This window comes from Protopterus annectens, chromosome 8.part1 (genome assembly GCF_019279795.1).
Source record: "Protopterus annectens isolate FY-2018-M chromosome 8.part1, PAN1.0, whole genome shotgun sequence".
Classification (NCBI taxonomy): domain Eukaryota; kingdom Metazoa; phylum Chordata; order Ceratodontiformes; family Protopteridae; genus Protopterus; species Protopterus annectens.
This window is the reverse complement of record NC_056742.1, coordinates 399,525,057-399,545,332: the sequence shown is the minus strand read 5'-3', so window position 1 is coordinate 399,545,332 and position 20,276 is coordinate 399,525,057. Positions and strand designations below refer to the sequence as shown.

At 37.8% G+C, this 20,276-nt stretch overlaps 1 protein-coding gene across 1 annotated transcript; it reads left to right on the top strand.

The window, feature by feature from the left end:
• Positions 1-1,907: 1,907 nt before the first annotated feature.
• CBLN1 (cerebellin 1 precursor) lies at positions 1,908-11,078 on the top strand. The gene is made up of 3 exons (XM_044081965.1): positions 1,908-2,452; positions 3,032-3,151; positions 10,206-11,078. The coding sequence occupies exons 1-3, from the start codon at positions 2,201-2,203 to the stop codon at positions 10,401-10,403; spliced, it is 570 nt and encodes a 189-aa protein (XP_043937900.1). The 5' UTR covers positions 1,908-2,200; the 3' UTR covers positions 10,404-11,078.
• The last annotated feature ends 9,198 nt before the right edge of the window (positions 11,079-20,276 follow it).

The window sequence follows — 20,276 nt, the reverse complement described above, 5'->3', positions numbered from 1 at the left end:
TCTTTTTGGGGATAAACTGCTGGCTAGGCTTGTAAGGGTCCCAGGGCCATTAGACTAGTAACCTCCCATGATCCTATGATATATATATATATATATATATATATATATATATATATATATATATATATATATATATCAAACACATGGTAACTGGGATTAAAATATGTTTATATATATTAAAGAGAAATGTTTTTCAAAACTTAAGCAAATTAGAAAAGACAACATTTAGCAGCATGCGACTAAAGGGACTGATGCCCAGATATATCTGTAAAAGAATAAAAGTCAAGGTAGAAATCAGAACTTTTAATGCTGAGTAAGTATTTAGAATGTGTGGTGGTGGCAATGAATTAGTTCTAGAAATATGGGGGTTTATTTCAGAAACAATGCATTATCTCTTATGTCCTGCTTTTGCTTGGCTCAGGAAGATGATCTTGTAAAGGAAGTGAAAGGCATTGTGCCTTTTTCGATAGCTAATTCTTGTGTGATGTCAATGGTAGCGCTACTTAAAGAAAATGTTTTACTTGTAGAGTGGATGTGATTTACATTTTATCACTAGCAGTTCATCGTGTGATAGTTATAATTTATAAAGGGGTCACACAGGTACTGAGCTCAATATGAACCTGCTGATGTTACTAAATGTATGTTAGATTCAAGAAGATTTAATGTCTTCCCTTAGTGAAGTGTAGCATGGAAGATGCACATTTCGCTTTTGTCAACAGACCAGAGGGATAACACATACTCACACATACAAACACAGATGCATCAAGAAAGTATGCAAGTATGCCTATCAACATTTAATGGAGTCATTTTCCAAATGTGCAGCTACCATACAGTATCTATAATGTCCTAATGTACTCTTTTACTATATGCAGTTGGGACCTCAAATACATATGTCAAAAACTGATGGGGAATACAAGAGACCTTGTGGCCATTTCAAACACCATTTGCCTCCAAATTTTTGAAAAATTGGTTAAATACATTTAAAATCATATCACCCAGAACTAAGATGACATTTCTACATGTCTTCATCAGCAATCCAATTTAGTTTAACAAAACACAGCCTCTCCGAAAGAGGTGTCCAATACTAGGAAACTGTGAGATGGAGGAGACCTGTTCTGTATCACGGGTTTACTGAACAGCATCTGCCATCTTCTTTGCTGGACAAACCTTTGTCCTTTGAACTTTTAACTTTGAGTACCTCATTGTTCCTACAGCAGTGGATTACGTTTTAGATATGTACATGTTTTTTATTTTATTTTTTTTTGCAACTCTTATTGTCATTTACATCCACCATTGATAACATTGGCACCAGGGGCATAAAATGGGCAACCTTGTGGTCTACCATAATAATAAGGATTCAGGCAGCAGTCCAACCATGCATTTCAATTTATTAACCTGTGGCTTTCACAGCTTTCAACTCATAAATTATTAATAAATGTGCTCTAGACACCATATCACTTCTTTCAGAAAAAGACGGAGTGCTTCGCCATAAATTTAAGGAAATGTATCACTTGAAAAGTGAAATGTCAGCAAAAACTCGTGTTCTCTTGCTTTTCTCTGCAAGTATGCAAGTTGCCGCATTTGAATCAGTCAGAACTTTATGTTCCCAGCTAATATCACGTGTGCGTGTAAATCAACAGGTGTATGTTCTAGCGGGAGGCATGATGCCTAATTAAACCCCAAACTGGCAATTTCTTTGTTTTCTGCACCCCCATTTGCTGCAACGCACCACACTGAATGCGCACTTCTTGCACCTGTTCACACCTAGAGAGCGGGCATGCGTGCCAAAAGCCGATGAAGCCTCTCATTGGAGGTCCTTGGTACTGTCTCTTTCGCTGATTGGGCCCGGAGGGACGCTCAGAAACGAGCAGGGCGGGAGGAGTGCTCAGCTCGCCTTTGTGCTTCAGCTCTAATATCTCACATATCAATAATTCAGACCGGCTGCAAGCAGACGCTACGCTATGCATTTCCACTCCGCTCAGCCTTGGCAGGGGGCGCGTCGTACACTTCTGGGGTCATTTCACTCAGCCTTAAAGTAAATCGAGGGGAGGCATTAGTGGTGGGACACAACACCGTATTTTTTATTTGGTGCGGAAACTTTATCAATACTCCTTCAAAAACTGGATCGGAGCGTAATCGGGGGATAAGGGGATTAGAAGAAGGACTTCAGCAGGAATTGTCCAGCAGCTCGAAAGTCGTCATGTTAGAAATTGTCGTGGCTGTGGTGTGGATGGCTGGAGTGGTGTGCGGGCAGAATGAAACAGAACCTATAGTGTTAGAAGGCAAGTGTCTAGTGGTTTGTGACTCCAATCCAGCGTCCGATCCAACTGGGACAGCTTTGGGCATCTCGGTTCGGTCTGGCAGTGCCAAGGTGGCGTTTTCTGCTGTTAGGAACAATAACCACGAACCGTCGGAAATGAGCAACAGAACCATGATCATCTACTTCGATCAGGTAAAAAGTCATAGAGGATGTTGAAGGGTGGTGAGCCTATTTAATAAATTATTTACCATTTGGGATTTAGGGAGCATATACAGAAGAATGGGCGAAGACTGTTTATTAGATTAACGGTGACTGATGAACGGGCAGATGAAAGACAGATTGATGGATGAAATATATTTTAATAAAATCACTTCTGAAGATAGGGCAGACTGCGTGCCGTTTAATAAAAATAACGTGCACGAATAGATTCATTATTGATGTGTCTAAAAAAATGAATTCATGGCAAAGAAAATATCAGAAAAAATAACTATAAATGCAATAGTCAATACCTGTTCAAGAACCAGCGCACAATAACTGCATGTTTTGAGTAATTGCAGGTAACTGTAACTCCCAAATGCCCAAACAGTAGGTATGTTTTCCCCAATTTGAGACATAAAATTTACAAAGCCAGTGAATGCAGACTGCATAGTTTTATATGTTAGTGGTATATCATCTTTATGATACGCAAAAACATTGTACTTACTGTATTACTATTTTTAACTTTATTGCTGTTGGTGTTTACAAAGTGATTTTTAATATCATTGCTTTCAGACTTTAGTGAACGTTGGGAACAACTTCGACTCCGAGAGAAGTACATTTATTGCTCCAAGAAAAGGGATTTACAGTTTTAATTTTCACGTGGTCAAAGTGTACAATCGGCAAACAATTCAGGTCAGACGATATTCATTTTCTGCTTACTTGTACTTAATGTCTGGTACTACAGTGATTTGGAGATGAGTTGCGGGTAATAAGAGCAATATCTGAAGCGTAGCTTGCTTGCCAGAAGAAAAAAATAAATAAAAATAAAATGTGTTGTGGCACTTTGACAGAAGTGCATCGCTCAGATGTTTCTGATTTTAAGAGATTTGTGTTACTGGTTTTCCCTCGTAACTCTGATCTGTCCCTTCTGAAGGTATGATGTGTGTTGCAGAATACGGTCGTAATTAATAAATCATACCAGACCTTGCAATTAGGAATGTTTTATTATTTTTTTTAAGAAAATGCTGTTTGGTGTTATTACAGATTGTAGTATTTGTTTTGATTGGTGCAGCTATTTAAAACGTGTAATTGTCCTTTGTCTCGGATTATTTTTGACCCCGATTCTTCTGGGAGATGTAGGCAGAATGCTGGAAACGTGATTTTAGAATTGTTCAGAATACTGTATGAACTTGGAACTTTTAAACTAAAATATAACAAGTCCTCTCACTCTCTATCTCCCCTTCCTGTAGCCTTCGCATATCTTTACATACTGCATTTTCTGGCCTCATTAATCTCTCAAAAGTATTTATCGAGGGCAGTGCATGACAAATGCATGATGAAAAATAATAGCATCATCCGTGTTATATAAATACTATACTGTCTATCAGCATAGTGGCCCAATGGCTAATGTTCCTATGTTACCACTTCTGGGGTTGTGGTTTCATCCTAGCGGCTACTCTATGTGCAGTTTTCAAGTCCCCAACCCACCACCATGCATGCATTTTTCCTCATATAGGTGTTCCCTCCCACCAACCCAAAACATGCTGGTTGGCTGGCTGCTGCCCTAACCTGTCTATAGGTGTATATAGTGCACGTCCTTTATGGCGTCAGGTCCTGACACTGGAAAGGTCCCCCAAGACAGACCAACACTTCTCAGGTTAACACCTTAATAAGTAAATTCTGCTTCACCGTTTTCTTTCATTTTAATTTCCAATAGTGTTTATTACCACACATTAAAAATGTAAAACCTCATTGCTTCTATATTACTACTACCAACCCATTCACTTACAATTCCTCTAGCTTAGCTCTCAAGTAAGTACGAGTAATTACGGTGCAGTGGTTAAAGTTGTCGCCTCGAAGCAAGCGGTTCACCGGTTCGATTCTCGGCTGGGGACGTGCCTTCTGTGTGGTATTCGCGTGGGTTTCCTCCGGGTACTCCGGTTTTCTCCCACATTCCAAAGACATGCATCTGGAGCATTTCTCCTCGGGCCTCCGCTGAAAACAGGCTCTATGGAACCTAGTCGGACTTTCCCGGCCAATAAATTGCGGAACACTACCATTAACTTTAACTATAAAGCTCACTATATGGTTAAATGTGTTATGCTTGAAAAAAAGTTATTTGGATGATTTACAATGATTCAGTGTTATTTACCGTGGAACGTGAACACTAAATGTGCGACGGACCCTTTTGATGTGGAGCTGCGATGAACATGGACTTTAAAAGACTTAAATTGATGAACATTCCTCATACATTAGTACATTTGAGATGCATGTCTGTAGCGGTCCTTCTTTAGTCTTCAGAGGCCTGGCTGCTGACCCACACTGCAGTAACCCTAAATCTGTCAGAACTACAGTTAACTCATATAGAACTGCAAGGCATGATGCCTTTGCTAATCCATAAACATAGTAGAGGAACCAGTCTGGCCTCAGCCCTGGAAACTAAGTTGCCCAGTCTCTCCAGAGTCCAGTACAGCAAAAGCCCACTAGAGGTCTGACTGAAGCTCCGCCCCCCATTACGTAAGACTGCTTGGAGGTGGTCACGTTTGTGTGGGTCGCGCACTATATGCACGTGGCCATGGGAAACGCGACCTCCCGCGTCTCGAGGACCAGAACGAAGCCCAACAGAAGAGTATCAATGTTAATTTAAAGCACTACCCTCTAGCTAGGGCAACAACACCGCAATCCGGATTATTCTCTACGAAATGTTGAGTATGTTTTCTGATTTAGGAAACTGAGACATATGAGTCTGACTTGTAAGACAATCCAGTTAAAATCTTAGAAGATGACTCTCAAGTTGTCCAGATTTTCGCGGAGCGTCCAAAGTCCAAATTATTGCTTGATATTTTTGATCTCTTCCTCGTAAAGTTTGACTTTTGCTGATAAATCATAACCGGATTAAAGTAATTAAATGACAAACAATTGATTTTCAGCTGTCATATCCTTCAGTAAAAATGCATGCTAAGGCAAAAGCTATCCTATCAACTTTCTATGTTTATACGAACATTATTTAAAACCTGTCCGTGATTTGGGGCTTTTGCCCCCCCCCCCACACACACACACACCCACCATTATTGTTGGTTCTGTCCAGATTTCTTACTCTAAAAGTTGAGAGGCATGCGCGGTGTAAACATTAGCGCGGGGTGATTTGGTGAACTAGACCTAATGCTGTTACGACACCTCAGTTCCTTATAAAAGGGGGTTGATGAAGATGATTGTGCTACAGAAACAGTGCATCCTGTATGTATTAAAAGATGCAGCACAGCATTTTTGCTGCAGCATCACCAGACACAAGACGTTTGACTGCATTTTGGGAAGTCTCGATTTTTTTTTGTTTGAATGGCAGTCAAAGATAATAATTTTAAGCCCCTCCACACTGTGCCACATTTGTTTTTTTAGACGAATTTCGTATTATTGACAGTACCTATTTGCGTTTAATTAGGATTATCCTCGTCAGTTATTTTGGTATAAACATTTAGTAGCTTAAAATAAGTGTAAATTTACATACATGGCATCAGATTCCGCAACGCGTGTTTTTTTGTTACGTGCAGTGTGTGTCCCGCCAGATCTTTCACATTTGGAAGTTCGGGTCCCGCAACTGATACACACACATACATACACTATCTATCTATGTGCGCGCACCCACACACACTCTCATATGGAGACAGAGGAGAGATAGATATAAGTTTCGGGTCCCGAACGTCCGTAAAAGTCACTCTAAATGTGAAACATCTGGCGGGACACACAGTACGAGAAAACACGTGTTGCCGAATCTGCTGCTATTTATGCAAATGTACACATATTTTAAGATACTAAATGTTTATACCTAAATAACTGAAGAGAATAGTCCTAATTAAATGTAAATATGTATTGCCAGTGATATGAAACGATACAGTATATACTGTGTATATGTGTGTGTGTATATATATATATATATATATATATATATATATATATATATATATATATATATATATATATATGCACACACACGCCTACGACCTTATCTCTTAGTCTCTTTAATCAAGAAACAGGGAAAGACAAACCTTAAAAAAGAGACTGATAGACAATGGACTTATAGTGGGAGCAGCGTTGAACTATTATTTTAATTCGCTTACAGCAGATTTAAATCTACCGTGCGTTTTCTACATAATAAGACGTTTATAGCTGTCTATTAATACTGACTGACTGCGAGTTATCAAAATGTCAAAAAATATATATCTACACACACATACATCAGGGACAAGGGAAAATCGGAGATGTTGCAAAATTCGGGGACCGTTGAGTGCTCTGCCTCCCTACACCTTTCATTGTTTCTTTATCCATCCACAGCCCTTTTCGTTATTTATATAGCAAGATCATTATTTCAAATAATAATGAAATGGACACAGGTTGTGTATTATGGGTTTAGATGTTTGATGTTGAAAATTTCCTTCCCACAGAAACTTGTTTGTAATTCTGTTTCTTGATGCGGCCTAATGACGCTTTCCTCAACATCCTCTTATGGTTGATGAGCAGATCACATTTATACGCCAAGGAATCAACTGAGATAGCAAAACTTTTTGTTTCCACTTTTGTTTTTTCGGTCATACTATGGAGTACTGCAGTGTGGAAAGAGTTGTGCATTGCCTTGTGCGTGTGTGTGTATACAACATAGCAATGTTGTTTATTCTTAGGCGTTCATCTCTACACTCTGTCAGTAGTTACGAACACATATACAATATCCACCCATCTCTATCTGTAGATACAAACATCCTTTTTTGGTTACGCTACTTGCATTGCATGCACGCATTTAGTCTGCATGCGCATTTACTTTAACATAAAAGCATGTGCAGCATTTACATTGGTGTACTTTTTTTGCAGCAAGCATTGCGATGTCTTAGTGACAGCCATTAAGAAAGCTTTAAGCATTACCGCTAATGCCCAGTTTTGTTCTGCTCATTCCCCCATTAATAAGCAGCATATTGGCAGATGGGGTGTACATCATGTATTCCTTTGAGACATCCTTTACTTGGAATTACGTTTTCAGATGACCTGGTCTCGCTTTCTAATCACTGTCACTCCTCTGTTTAAAGTTATTACTCAAATAACAACAGTTGTAAGAACAATTACCCGTACCAAGCACTTGCTGCTTTGTTATGAGACTAAATGTTTCAGATTCCGCATGAGTATTTATTTATTAAACACCACACAATATCTCTGAATTTGTCTCCCTGCTGACCGCATGTTAACTAAATAAATGACACGTTTCTCATATGTATCTACAGTGGGGGTAAGTTTTGTGAGCACAGACTGAATATGCTGAAATAAAAATTCTGTTAAAATCATAAATCATACCTCTCAAGTGTACCTCATTTCCAGGAACGTTCCTCATTTGGGATCTTGAAAGTTCATGTTCCTCCAAGTTCCACATTGAAAGGGTCTGTCACACATTAGCAATTTTTTAATTTGTGTCAGTGGTAAATATAACTGAATTATATTCTTTCATCAAAAGATCTATTCTATAAGTAAAAACAATCACATTTAACCATTATATGAGTTTCATAGTTTAAGCTGTAAGTAAGGCATTAGTAAGTGTTCCACATTTTGCCCATTTGTTCCACGTTATGACAGGCAGTGTTCCTTATTTTTTGGATGGAAGGCTGAGAGTCATGATCCTTTTTACTTATTTTGGAGGAAGTAGTACTAGTTCCAGTTCTCACAGTTTCTTGCAGTAGAGTCCCTGTCTGAGCAGCTGTGCTCCACGCAAAATAGAAAAATAATGCATATTTCAATAGAAGAAGCATTTTCTAGTTATTATGATTATTGCAGAAATCCATGTGTGATCCAACAAAGGCAAAATGCATTCTACTAGAAGAATCCCACCTAGCAGCTCTCCAGGTTTTCGCACTACGTCCAGATTTTTGCCTTATATTTTTGGTCTTTCCCTCAAAAATATGTTTTCTGGCAAATCGCTGAGGTCTGAAGTTACTAAATAATGATATACACTTAAGTTTCCGACTTCATACCCCGAAAAAACATGCTAACACAAATCCTATTATTCCAGCAACTTTCTGTTTGTATGAACACTGTTCAAATGTTATCCATGTCTCGGTGCCCTTTCCCCAATTATGCTAGGCTTTGTCTAAATTTCTTACACTAATGCGTTGAGGGATAAGAACGACATCATTCCTTTTGATAAAAAAGTTAATAACACTGCATCTGTTTGCAAATATGGTCTGTTTTAGATCAAACATTTCTAAGAAAAGTTCGATTCTTTACTTGAGAGACTTCGACGTCTAGGCATAAGGGGAATGGATAGCTGAAGGAAAAATACACTGAGTACCTGTTTATGGTGAAGTATACAGTTCCACAACTCTTTTTGTGAGCTTCTCGTGGCTGAGAGCATTGCGGTATATATCTGAAATTCCCAAGCTGAACCCCATTTGTCTGAATACTATCAGATTATATAATTGCTATGTTGTAGATAATTGTTTATGGTATTTTTCATTATTTCTGTTGTAACATGCACAGGGTTTGGAATAATGGTTACGGTGTTTACCTCACAAACTCGAGGTACAAGTTTGAAGTCTAATGTTTTGAGAACTTGGTTAGGCGTAAATGGCCCACAAATGAAGCTATCCTTATATTTATTAACCAGACCCATGTTTTATGTTCACATTTTGTTTTGTCTGTAAGGTTCGATAAAAACTTAAAACTGAATGCACTCGTTAATAATGTCTTGCCACTTTTGGACAAAATGCAAACAAGGTCCATAATATGGTATCTTGCAACGGGCCGCAATGCCATATCCATCCAGCATTAAATGCATTACAAATTCTACCATAAAACTTAAAGGATGGATAAAATGGTTTAAAAAGACGATATAAAGTTGTACTCAGACAGAAGAGAAGGTAAATGTGCTTAAAGAGGTGCATGCTCCTTATATTAATATGTATTCACGTCTCTCAACTGTCCAGATTTTCGCAGAATGTCAAGGCTTTGCCTCGTATTGTTGGTCGGTTTCTCATAAAATATGTGTTTTTTTTGGCAAATCACTGGGATGATCTGAGGATTTAAGTCGCTAAATAATGAAATGCATTTCAGTTTCAGACTTCAGAATTTACATAAAAATGAATGCTAAGACACATCCTAATATTCTATCAGCTTTCTAAGTTTATAAGACCAATATTTAAGATCTGTCTATATTTTGGGTCTTTGCCCCCATTATGTCAGGCTTTGTCCAGATTTCTTGAGCTAAAAGTTGAAATGTATGATATGTGTACTTTACAGCATTTGTAATATAATAAATAAAAGTGGGATAAAGACCCCAAATAGGGGCACATTTTAAATATTGCCCTTACAAACTTTGAAAGTTGATAGAATAACAGGTATTGTATTAGCATGACATTTCTGCAGGGTGCGAAGTCTTAAACTGAAATGTCTGACATTATTTCTTAACTTCAGTCTTTAATGATTTGTCAGTAATTTTCCAGAAAACCACAATTTTATGAAAGACGGACCAAAAATACAAGACAAAATCTGGACATTCTGCGAAAATCTGTACTATTTAGAGCTATGCAGCTGGCCTTTAAGATGTAGTGTACTAAAAGGGCAGGAATGTTGGATTGGGGGCGGAAGGATTTTTGGAAACCTGGCTCTTGGTAGACCAGAATTTTCTCATTACACATTTGAAAATACAACATATGCGTGCCTGTATGGCTGGCTCTTGGTCTCTCTATTAATAGTAACGACTGTTCTTTTTTTATAGGTAAGTCTCATGCTGAATGGATGGCCAGTAATCTCGGCCTTTGCAGGCGATCAAGATGTCACAAGAGAAGCTGCCAGCAATGGAGTCCTGATTCAGATGGAGAAAGGAGACCGAGCTTACTTAAAACTAGAGAAAGGAAACTTAATGGGTGGCTGGAAGTTTTCTACATTTTCTGGATTTCTGGTATTCCCTCTTTAAATGACTGATTGGGACGCAGAAATGCCAGTTTTGGGGACATTAGAATGACAAGCAGCTGCACAAGAGCTCTGGACAACAAACTTTTATACAATTTACAAAGAGTCTCGCGCTCAGATCTGCTTATAGGCCTGTCTATGTCCGCTTTGAGGCATACTGTATTTTGTTGCAGCCAAAGGCCACATCGTGTAATAATTCATTAGAATAATTGTTTACAAATTGTTTCCAGTACTTGGAATACATTCTTTTGGGGTGCATTTATGTTAATTTTAAACTATATAACCATTTAAAAATGCTGCTTATTTTATTTTTAATATAATTAACCTAAGTTTTAGCTAGGTCTGTACTGAAAAATGAATTCCTAAGTATATTGTGCCACGAAGAAAGAGTCAGAAGAAAGAACATTTTTGTAAGATAATGATTGCATTTTGAAAATGCATACTTTAAAGCTAACCACAGGAAAATAATTTCTTGCTTCTTGTACGTAACTAGGGATGACTGCGGGATTTCGGGCTGATGGACGTTTTTATGCTTGGTGTTTTAAACCTTGTTAATATGCCCATACGGATCGCCATAAATTATACTGAAATTTTATGATAATGTAATATATGTGTGAATATTTACATTGAATTTTACTTTACTTTACTGCAATTAAAACTGGCTTTTATTTTTCTTAAAGAGATGCCACAGTTTTAAATGCTGGTGTTGTGTTAAATCAGTGTGTACGTGGAAAGAAGGGAGGAGGGCACATTGCTGCCTTGTCTGCAAAATTTCTTGTCCTCCCTGAGTCCATGTGGGAGTTTCGCTGTTGGCTGCTCTGGTTTTCTCCAAATTGCCGGTAGGTTTGGGAAGAACAGTAAGTGTTTGTGAGGTCATGTGCATATAGCAAACGACTGGCGTCTCGTCTAGCATTAGTTCCATTGCTTTATTCATTTTTTTCAAGGATAGGCTTTAGCGTCAGCTTTTCACGGAACAAGATAAAACAAATGTGGGGAAAATGCATGGGTTTTGACTCTCACACAAAAGTTAAAATATGCACCTAATGATAGAAGTACAGACTTAGGACCAGTACACAAATAAAGTGGAAGGACATATGAAGTGGTCATATAAAACCTAGAAATAAGATTGTCTTTCAAGAGTGAGTAATATGTTCAATGAACACCGAAAATAATAGCCCGGTTGTTACCCCTTTCAGTTTAATTTTGTTGATGCCATGCATTGTTTAATATAATTCATATAATTTATTGTACCCAGATCATAGCTCTTGACCGTCTAGTCCCAGAATTTGGAACACTACCTCTCATAATGTGGAGCACAAGGGCAAAATATGGAATATTTATTAATAGCTAACAACTTCAACACCGGAAGCTCACAGTATGGTTAAATATGTTACGTTATACTTGATTAATTAATATGATTCAACCGTATTTATCACGGATATTAGCTAAAATATTCTTAACACCAATTGTGTGACAGACCGTTCCAATGTGGAACTGCGAGGAAGACAGACTTTTTACAACTCAAGTGAAGAATGTTCCTCATAATAATGTACACTTGAGGGATATGCTCCAAACATACTTCTCAGCTGTCCACATTTTCGCAGAATGTCCAGATTTTGGCCTCATTTTGTTGGTCTGTTTTTAGTACAGTTTATGGTTTTCTGAGGAATCATTGAGGATTAAAGTAACCAAATGACATAGATTTAAGTTTCAGACTTCATATCCTTCAGGAAATGCATGGTAATGCAAACTCTTTTTTTCTGGTAACATTCTAAGTTGATAACAATAGTTAAAATCCGCCCCTGATTTTGGACTCTTACCCACCCCCCCCCATTATTTTTTTTTTCAGATTTATTTGCACGTAGACGTTGAGAGATATGCCAACAAATACTTTCCAACTGTGTCCTTGATTTTTCAGAACGTTCAGAAATTAGCCTCTTATTTTTGCCCTGTTAATGGTACAAAATTTTATTATTTTTTGTTAAACCGCCGAGATTATAGTTAGTGTGAATAATTCAAACTGGAAGGTATTTTGAGAAGTTCTAAGCTGATAGTAACAACATTTAAAAATGTACCTATTTCGGGGTCTTTGCCTTTATTTTTTTGCATTGTTTGTGGTTCTGGGGGTAAAAATCGAGAGAATGTTGTAATAAATAACAGGCAGTACGGATGAACCGTGCTTTTGGCGAACAGCTCCGTACAGCTTATTTGTTGGGTTACAGGCTTGTAACGCGCACGCGCGCATCTACGTGATAAGTATATTTTGTACGAAGTTGCAGCATTTACAATCTACTCGTCTTCCTTAGCAGGCTCTAAACCGCATCTAATCCATTCCAGTGTAAATGTGTGTGTGTGTGTGTGTGTGACGAAGAAGAATGGTGGGCTTACTAGAATAACACAAGTGTTTTAATTTAATTCCCACCCTAATACATATTAGAGACTGTATATTAGGGGTTTAGAAATGCTGAATGACCAGAGACGCTGAAACACTTTACTTAACTTTCCAGTGGTAAGCATGCCGCCTGTAATTCATGCTCTTCTGCGCAAAGTGTGCCCCAGTCCACCAGAGTTATGGTTCAGACCTACTGCTGCATCAGTAAAGCTGAGAATATAATAAAAAAGACTATATCAGTGCACTTTATCCTTAGCTCATTTGCGGAAAGTGTTAAGCTCTTGACTTTTTGGACTTCTAGTTTCATTTAATGTATGCTCCCTCAATAAATACAATAATTTTGTGTAATTCATGGACTGTCAGTTCCAGATGGATGTACTTTGCCCACACAAACATATCTATCTGTCTATAAATATATATAAATAAATATGTGTATGTGTGTGTGTGTGTGTGTGTGTGTGTGTGTGTGTGTGTGTGTGTGCTAGCTTACCTGCATACAACTCTTTGAAATGTAATACTTGATATTCCCCTCTTTCCCATCACCTTATTTTATTTTTCAGACTTCATCTGTAGTCAGCCTTTCCTGTGGTCAGAGAACCAAAGGAAGACGCAGACAGAACTGAAAGTGTCACATCAGAGGAAATGGAGCAAAGAGTAAGCATATTATGTTTTGCTCCTTGCTGGCAACTTCTTCAACTAGTTATTTATTGTATTAATACAAGCACTGCTATACTTACAGCATTTCCACTTGCCGACAACCTGTATCTGTATATCTATGTAGATCTTTCTGTCTCTATATTATGTGCATGCATGTCATTGTATATGCAAGCTGGTAAGTGAATCAATAGTCTATTCTGTCTGATTAATTCATACAAGCAAGATGTGATTATCTGTAGTGCTTCATATGAGCATACAACACACCGATTGATGGTTGTGGTTTTCAGTTAAGTAAATCCATGTTTTGGAAAAAAAGCATATTTCAAAGGGCATACATTATGCAGCACGTTTGCATTTCACAACCAATTGAATTTTCTTAGGAATGTCATATATGCTGTGTTTCTGAAGCTGGACACTTTCTTACCTGAAAACACCTAGAGATCATAATCATGCTTTGATATAACCATACTATGGGGTGCCCCCCCATGTTTTGCTAGGAATTGCTGCTGTACCTAAAGCAAAAATCATTTCCAGTGCATTTCTAATATTAATGAAGTACGAGCAGTATTATTTGATTAATGAGCTAAAGTTATGTTTCAAATACACAGTATGTAAAGGCCATCTGGTATGTCATTGCTATTTTTTGTGATCATTTAAAAAAAACGGTGTCTGCATCACAGTAGTGATATCAGGTCCTTGATGTACTCACTTGTTGATGCCATGGCTATGTTACAGCACAGTTTGATTTACGGTCATTTTATCATACATCCCATCCATATCAAGCTGTCAGCTACATGTACCAGACTGACTCCAAATGGAGGGAAGTGATATTTTCCAAAGGAGATCACACATTTTCTGGTCTAAATAACAAACAGCAAATATGAGCTATAAAACACTTTAAAACAACAACTTATATGTATGTGCCTTGAGATATTGTTACCGGTTATTTATCTCCAGGGATAATGATATACAGATCTTACAAAAATGAAATTTCATTTTCATGACATGAAATGTGAAAATTATACTCATGATCTTTAATTTCCAATCATTACCATGATTTCTTCAAGTTTAGTACATGTAAATATATCTGTACAAAACAAACAATACACCAAGGTGTATTATAAGTTGTAAATATGAGGAAAATACAGATTTTTGTCAATGAATCCTCTGGCCTAGAATCCCAAATTCCATTAAAATCCCATGTTTTTCAAAACTAAGACAGTCAAAATTCAAGATTTACCAATATTTTCTCAGAAAAAATAGAAAATCAGTATCCTTGATTTTTTATTCGTTATTCTGTGCTGAAGATATTGGTGAAGTGATATAAACATTTTATTAAAACACAGAATTCATGTCTCAGCATTCCTACTTTATGATTTAAATTATCATGTTTTACTAAATTTGGAAAAGTTGAGCTTTTACTAAATGCTCTACATGTTGATATGAAAATCATTGCCCCATGATTACTAGAACATGGGCAACATGTAATCACCACTCTGATTGGAGAATGGATGTTCTTCATCAGGGTGTAAATGTACAGATAACGGGGACTGAAAAATGAGTCCACAAATTCACAGCAACATATTAATCTGCCATGGAGTACAGACTGTAAGAAAGCTAACAGTGTCCATTATTTTACACTTATTAAAAAAAGCAAAACAAAAAAAACAAAAACAAAACAAAAAAAAAAACAGATTAAAAAAAACATAGAAAAGTGTGTGTGTTTATTTTTCTGTCAGTGTGTGTGTCAATATGTTTTGTGTGCACGAAAGTGGAATTGTGGGTGTGCAAGAGAGATAGAGCGATCGATCATGACTGCAGCAGTTATTTAAAATGAATAGGTATGCATTCCTCTCAACCTGTTCACTTAAGATATCTGGACAAAGCCTGACATAATGTTTGGACAAAGGCTCAAAATTAGGGGCATATTTTAAATATTACTCATATAAAATTAGAAAGTTGCTAGAATAACAGGATTCGTGTTAGCATTAATTTTCTGAAGGCAATGAAGTCTGAAACTCATATGTATGTCATTACTTAGTTACTGCAATCTCTGATTATTTGCTAACAAATCAAAAGGTTTATGAGGAACATGCAAGAAAACTGAGGCAAAATCTGGACATTCTTTGAAAACCTGGATAGCTGAGTGGTATGGAGAAAGTTTTAATGGCTGGTATTATTAACTGATTTTAATCATGTGTTTTTAAAGGTACACTGCAACTGAATGTTTGTGTGTGTGAGGGAGAATGTGTGTAGATATTAAATACTTACCAAACTTATATTTTTGGATGTAAAATATATTAATTAAAAAAAATAGCATATTCTCTAATCCCACTCTCTGAGGACATCAGGTCTCAGAGCATCCCTGCGTGAGCATTATTTATACAATAACACATACTCTGTTGGGCATTATTGTTTGCCTTTTGAACAGTAATAGTTGACATTTGTGTTAACTGATTTAATCGTGCATAATCTCAAGCTGTGCACAACATTTTATAATGTATGGCTTAGCTTGCTTAGAACATATTAGAAATTAAAAAAATAAAAGTGAAAGAACCTATCCTTTACTTTTCCATCCACCAGAGCATATGCTTTGATGTCAGAAATGATGTTATGATGTCTACACTCTCTCTGAACATATGTGTTTATGTGTGTGTGTGTGTGTGTGTGTGTGTGTGTGTGTGTGTGTGTGTGTGCGTGCAGTAGCGGTATGAGTACTGTTGTATGATTGTGTTGATCACAAAGTCATATATGTCTTATGCATGTTGCACACAGATGTTGCCATGTATTTAGTAACACCAAACTCTGTACATGCATGAATATTGCTGGTGGTCATACTAACATGAAAGCAATTGCCCCATAGCTTGCTAGGCTTAAAACCCCAAGAACATACTGTGAGTCATGATACAACATACTATAGAGTTAATGTCAAGAACAAAAGATAATTATTTCTTAGCATTCACCTTCAGAAGTTACAGCATTCAACTAACCCAACCGCAGCTATTGCAAAACTACTCCTCTCTGATATATAGTCCTTTGTGTTCACTTCACTAAATAGTACATCTGTATTATAAGGTATAAAAAATACAATTTATGAAATGCTAGTGTGCCTCTGATTCAGTAAAGTCTGCCTTATACTGGCTCATCAAGCTTCATTATCTGTAAATTATTTAACTAATTTATTTATTTATTTATTGACATTTGTTTACTTGGAAAATCCAACTGGGCACAAGTGCCTTTTTTTAGCAGTGGTCTGGGGAGAAAAACTCCAAGGTATCATATTTAATGAATAAATATTTATAATAACACATTCTATAATGCAGTTTCACTGAATGCATAGCATAATAGTTAATATAATAAAATTTGTATTGATATTCATAAACAAATTTACAAACCTTGTACTGTGACTTTACAGACAGAAGAGTATTGTATAAGACAGGTAGGAGTAATTTAAGAAATACTACAGGGTGAGGTATTAAAGGAGATAAGCAAGTCTGAGTGCTAACAGAGAAGCAGTGATGGAATAGTAATTTGGTTGTGCTAATTAAAGGTAGGCATAGTAGTTTATATAATACAATAAAGTGAGGTATTAGAAGGGGATAATCAGGTTGAGGAGTTTAGTACTTTAAATGGAGGCATAAGAACAGTGATGAAGGGTGTTAGAATGCTATGTACCAGATGAGGGGCAGGGACAAAGCCAGGAGGCAGAGATGAAGTCTTTTAGCAGTGGTTTAAAGAGGTGAAGGTGTATGACAGGCCTGACTGCTATAGAAATTCCATTTCAAGTTCTAACTGCACTATTGGAATAGGGACTGTTCCCAGCAGCCATTTGTGGTTTGTAGATGGTAAGCAGTTGTTTATTATTTGACTGAAGGGGATGATTTGGAGGCTAGCATTGGGGTAGGGGTCTAATTGTTGGGCAGGCAGATAGGGTATGGATGATTTTATGAGTTAATGTGAGCTGAGTATAAGAAAGGTGGTGAGGAAGTATGAGCCAGTAAAGTGTTTTTAGTGCTAAACAGTGGTGTGTCCAGTAATGATTGTTGCATGCAAATCTGTCAACTTTATTATAGCACTATTCAAGTTTAGAACTAAGTGAGACTCGTAGGTTGGTTATGGCAGGCGCTCCATATATAGCATTTCAACAATGTCAATTTGCAGGATAGGTCATATTGCACATTAGCCCTCTTCTGTTGTTGTGTTGATTAGCATGTTTCAGGTACCTTAATTTTATGGTAGACATATTTTTCTTCACTATGTTGCATCACTAGGTCTACAAGGCATTGTGCTGTTTCTTGTATGCAGCACACACATGGCTACAGCTTGTGTATTTTGTAGTAAGAAAGAGCAACTGAATTTTGTATTTCATGTTTTAGCAGTGCTTGCCCCCCCCTCACTTTTACTGCTGCTAATATAAGACTGTCTCATGACCCTTTGTTTAGTACTAGGCAGACCTTTGAGAAAATTCCCACATATTAAGCCATACTTGTGCTATTCATTTCTTGTTATATAATACTACATGTTCCAGTTGCTATTAGAAAGGGCACTTGTCTTTATAAAACAGAATGTTTAAGTTTAGCCGTAACATTTGGCTTACAGCTTTAGTGCAATTTCTTTTAATTTTGTGAATATTGCAATACAGTGTATAGAAATAGCAGATCTCTGTTTTTATAAGTAATAATGGTATGTATGTTACTAACAGTGTCTCTGTAAAAACTCAAGAAGTTAGTAGATGAAAAAAAAAAAAGAAAGCTGCAGTTTTTTTCCCCACACTATAGAATTTAAATATGGTATTAGCTAAGGTGTTACTGACACTTTTCTGTCAAAGAGCGATTCATTGAGGACAGTGATTATTAATTGCACTTGACTTCCATAATGGTTGTGCTAGCAAATGTGAAATTATTCTAGCTTATGGCTGCACCAAGGCTGCTCCTGCAACTGGTTATTATTTTGGGTGTTCAGGAAGCAGTGCAATATAAAGCAAGCAGTACAAGTAATACTTAAGTAGAAAGAGACCGGACAGCATGTCATAACATAGAAAGAAAAGCACAAGTATCTACATAAAGTAGAGAAACTGTGACAACTGATACAGTAATGTAGCTTCATAGGTGTGTACTAAGCTAATGGCCCTGGAGCCTTTACAAACCTAACCCAGAGAGGTGCCCTGGCATTGTGCCACCCGACGTTAGTTCCCAGTGCTTCTATCAAGTACAGCCACTGCAGTGATCCCAGGGTGAACTTTCTATTTCCCATCCACTCATCAAGATTTCTCTTGAAGAGGGCCAGTGAGGTGCTCTGCTTGACATTTATCGGAAGTCTGTTCCATAGCATGGGCAGTCTCTGGGTGAGGAACCTGTCCCTCCAGCATGTTCTGTTGATTGTGGTAATGAGGTTGAGGTCTCTGGAGCATGTGGTATGGAGGGATTGGGATTTCCTTAGATATTGCATTTCTAACAGAGCTGGGTCAGACATGGCTTTGTAAGTCAAGCAGAGATCGTCTCTTAGTAGATGATATGAGACAGATAATAGCTGGAGTTTTTTAAGTCTGTCCATGTAGAACATGTGTTTAAGGCCTAGGATCCTCTTTGTGAGGTACTTTTATGGCCTTTCTAGCTGCTGCATCTCTCTAGTGAGGTACATGCTAAATGTGGCATTATACTCAATGATTGGCCTAATGAGGGAAGAGTAGAGAAAGATGATGATCTCCTTCTTCCTGGATGCAAAACCCTTTGTTATGAGATATACCACATAGAAGGACTTTCTGACCACAGTGGCAATGCAGTGGTCGAAGGAGAGGTTGCTGTCAACCTGTGTCCTCACATCTCTTATAACACCTTCAGTGTTCAGTGGTCTCCCATTGATGTAGTAATTAATGGGAACTGAGATTTCCCAAAGGGGATGGCAATGCATATTTTGGCATTAAGCTTAAGGCCATGGTTTCAATACCAGTCATTGGTATCAGTGAGGCCTTTCTGTAGGATGTCTACATCACTTGGGGAGTTAATAATGGGTCCCAGCTTGCAGTTGTCTGTGAACTTGATAAGCCGGAGTCCCTCCATGTTGGCCTGGACTTCTGTGAAGTAGATGCCAAATGGGAGAGGACCCCGGACTGATCCTTGTGGGACTCCACTCATGACTGTTTGGCAGTTTGACTTGGGAGTCCACTACTTTCACACTGTGGGTTCTATCTGTGAGCCAATTTGTGACCCACCTAGTGATATAGGGATTGATGCCTAGTTTGGTGAGTTTATCAATAATTCTCGAGTGGAGAATGGTATCAAAGGCCTTCGCCAGATCGAGGTAGGCTGTATGAACTGCCTTGCCCTCATCCACAGCTCTGGTGACTAACTCAAAGAAGTCAACCAACTTGAGCAGGCATGATCTACCTTTCACAAAACCAAACTGCGTGGGATCTAGGGTTTGAAGATTTCCTATATACTTCTTAATTAGGTCGATAATGATGCGCTCCATAACCTTACATATCAGACTCGTCAGGTTAATAGGGCAATAATTCCTAGGGTCTGTAGTTGCTACCCATTTATGGAGAGGGATGACTGTAGCAGTGCACCATTCTGTAGGGACAAAGCCTGAGGTGAGGCTGTGATTGAACATGGCACACAGATGTGGTGCCAGTTCACTTTGTAGTGCTTGTAGAATCCACCCAGAGATATTGTCGAGTCTCATGGAAGCTGTATTCTTGGCCTTGGACAATGCAGCTTTAACCTGTGCTGCAGTAATGCTGGGTGCCTGACATTCCTCTGGTATTGTGATTGGTCCTTTAGAGGGGGAGAGAGGGGTAAAGTTGGCACTGAATCTGTTGGCCAGTAT

What these genes read in the sequence shown, in the direction of transcription:
- CBLN1 (XM_044081965.1), top strand. Translation starts at nt 2,201, where the DNA reads ATGTTAGAAATTGTCGTGGCTGTGGTGTGGATGGCTGGAGTGGTGTGC. An exon ending in TGATCATCTACTTCGATCAG is followed by an intron (nt 2,453 to 3,031) that starts GTAAAAAGTCAT and finishes CATTGCTTTCAG; the next exon opens with ACTTTAGTGAACGTTGGGAA. An exon ending in ACAATCGGCAAACAATTCAG is followed by an intron (nt 3,152 to 10,205) that starts GTCAGACGATAT and finishes CTTTTTTTATAG; the next exon opens with GTAAGTCTCATGCTGAATGG.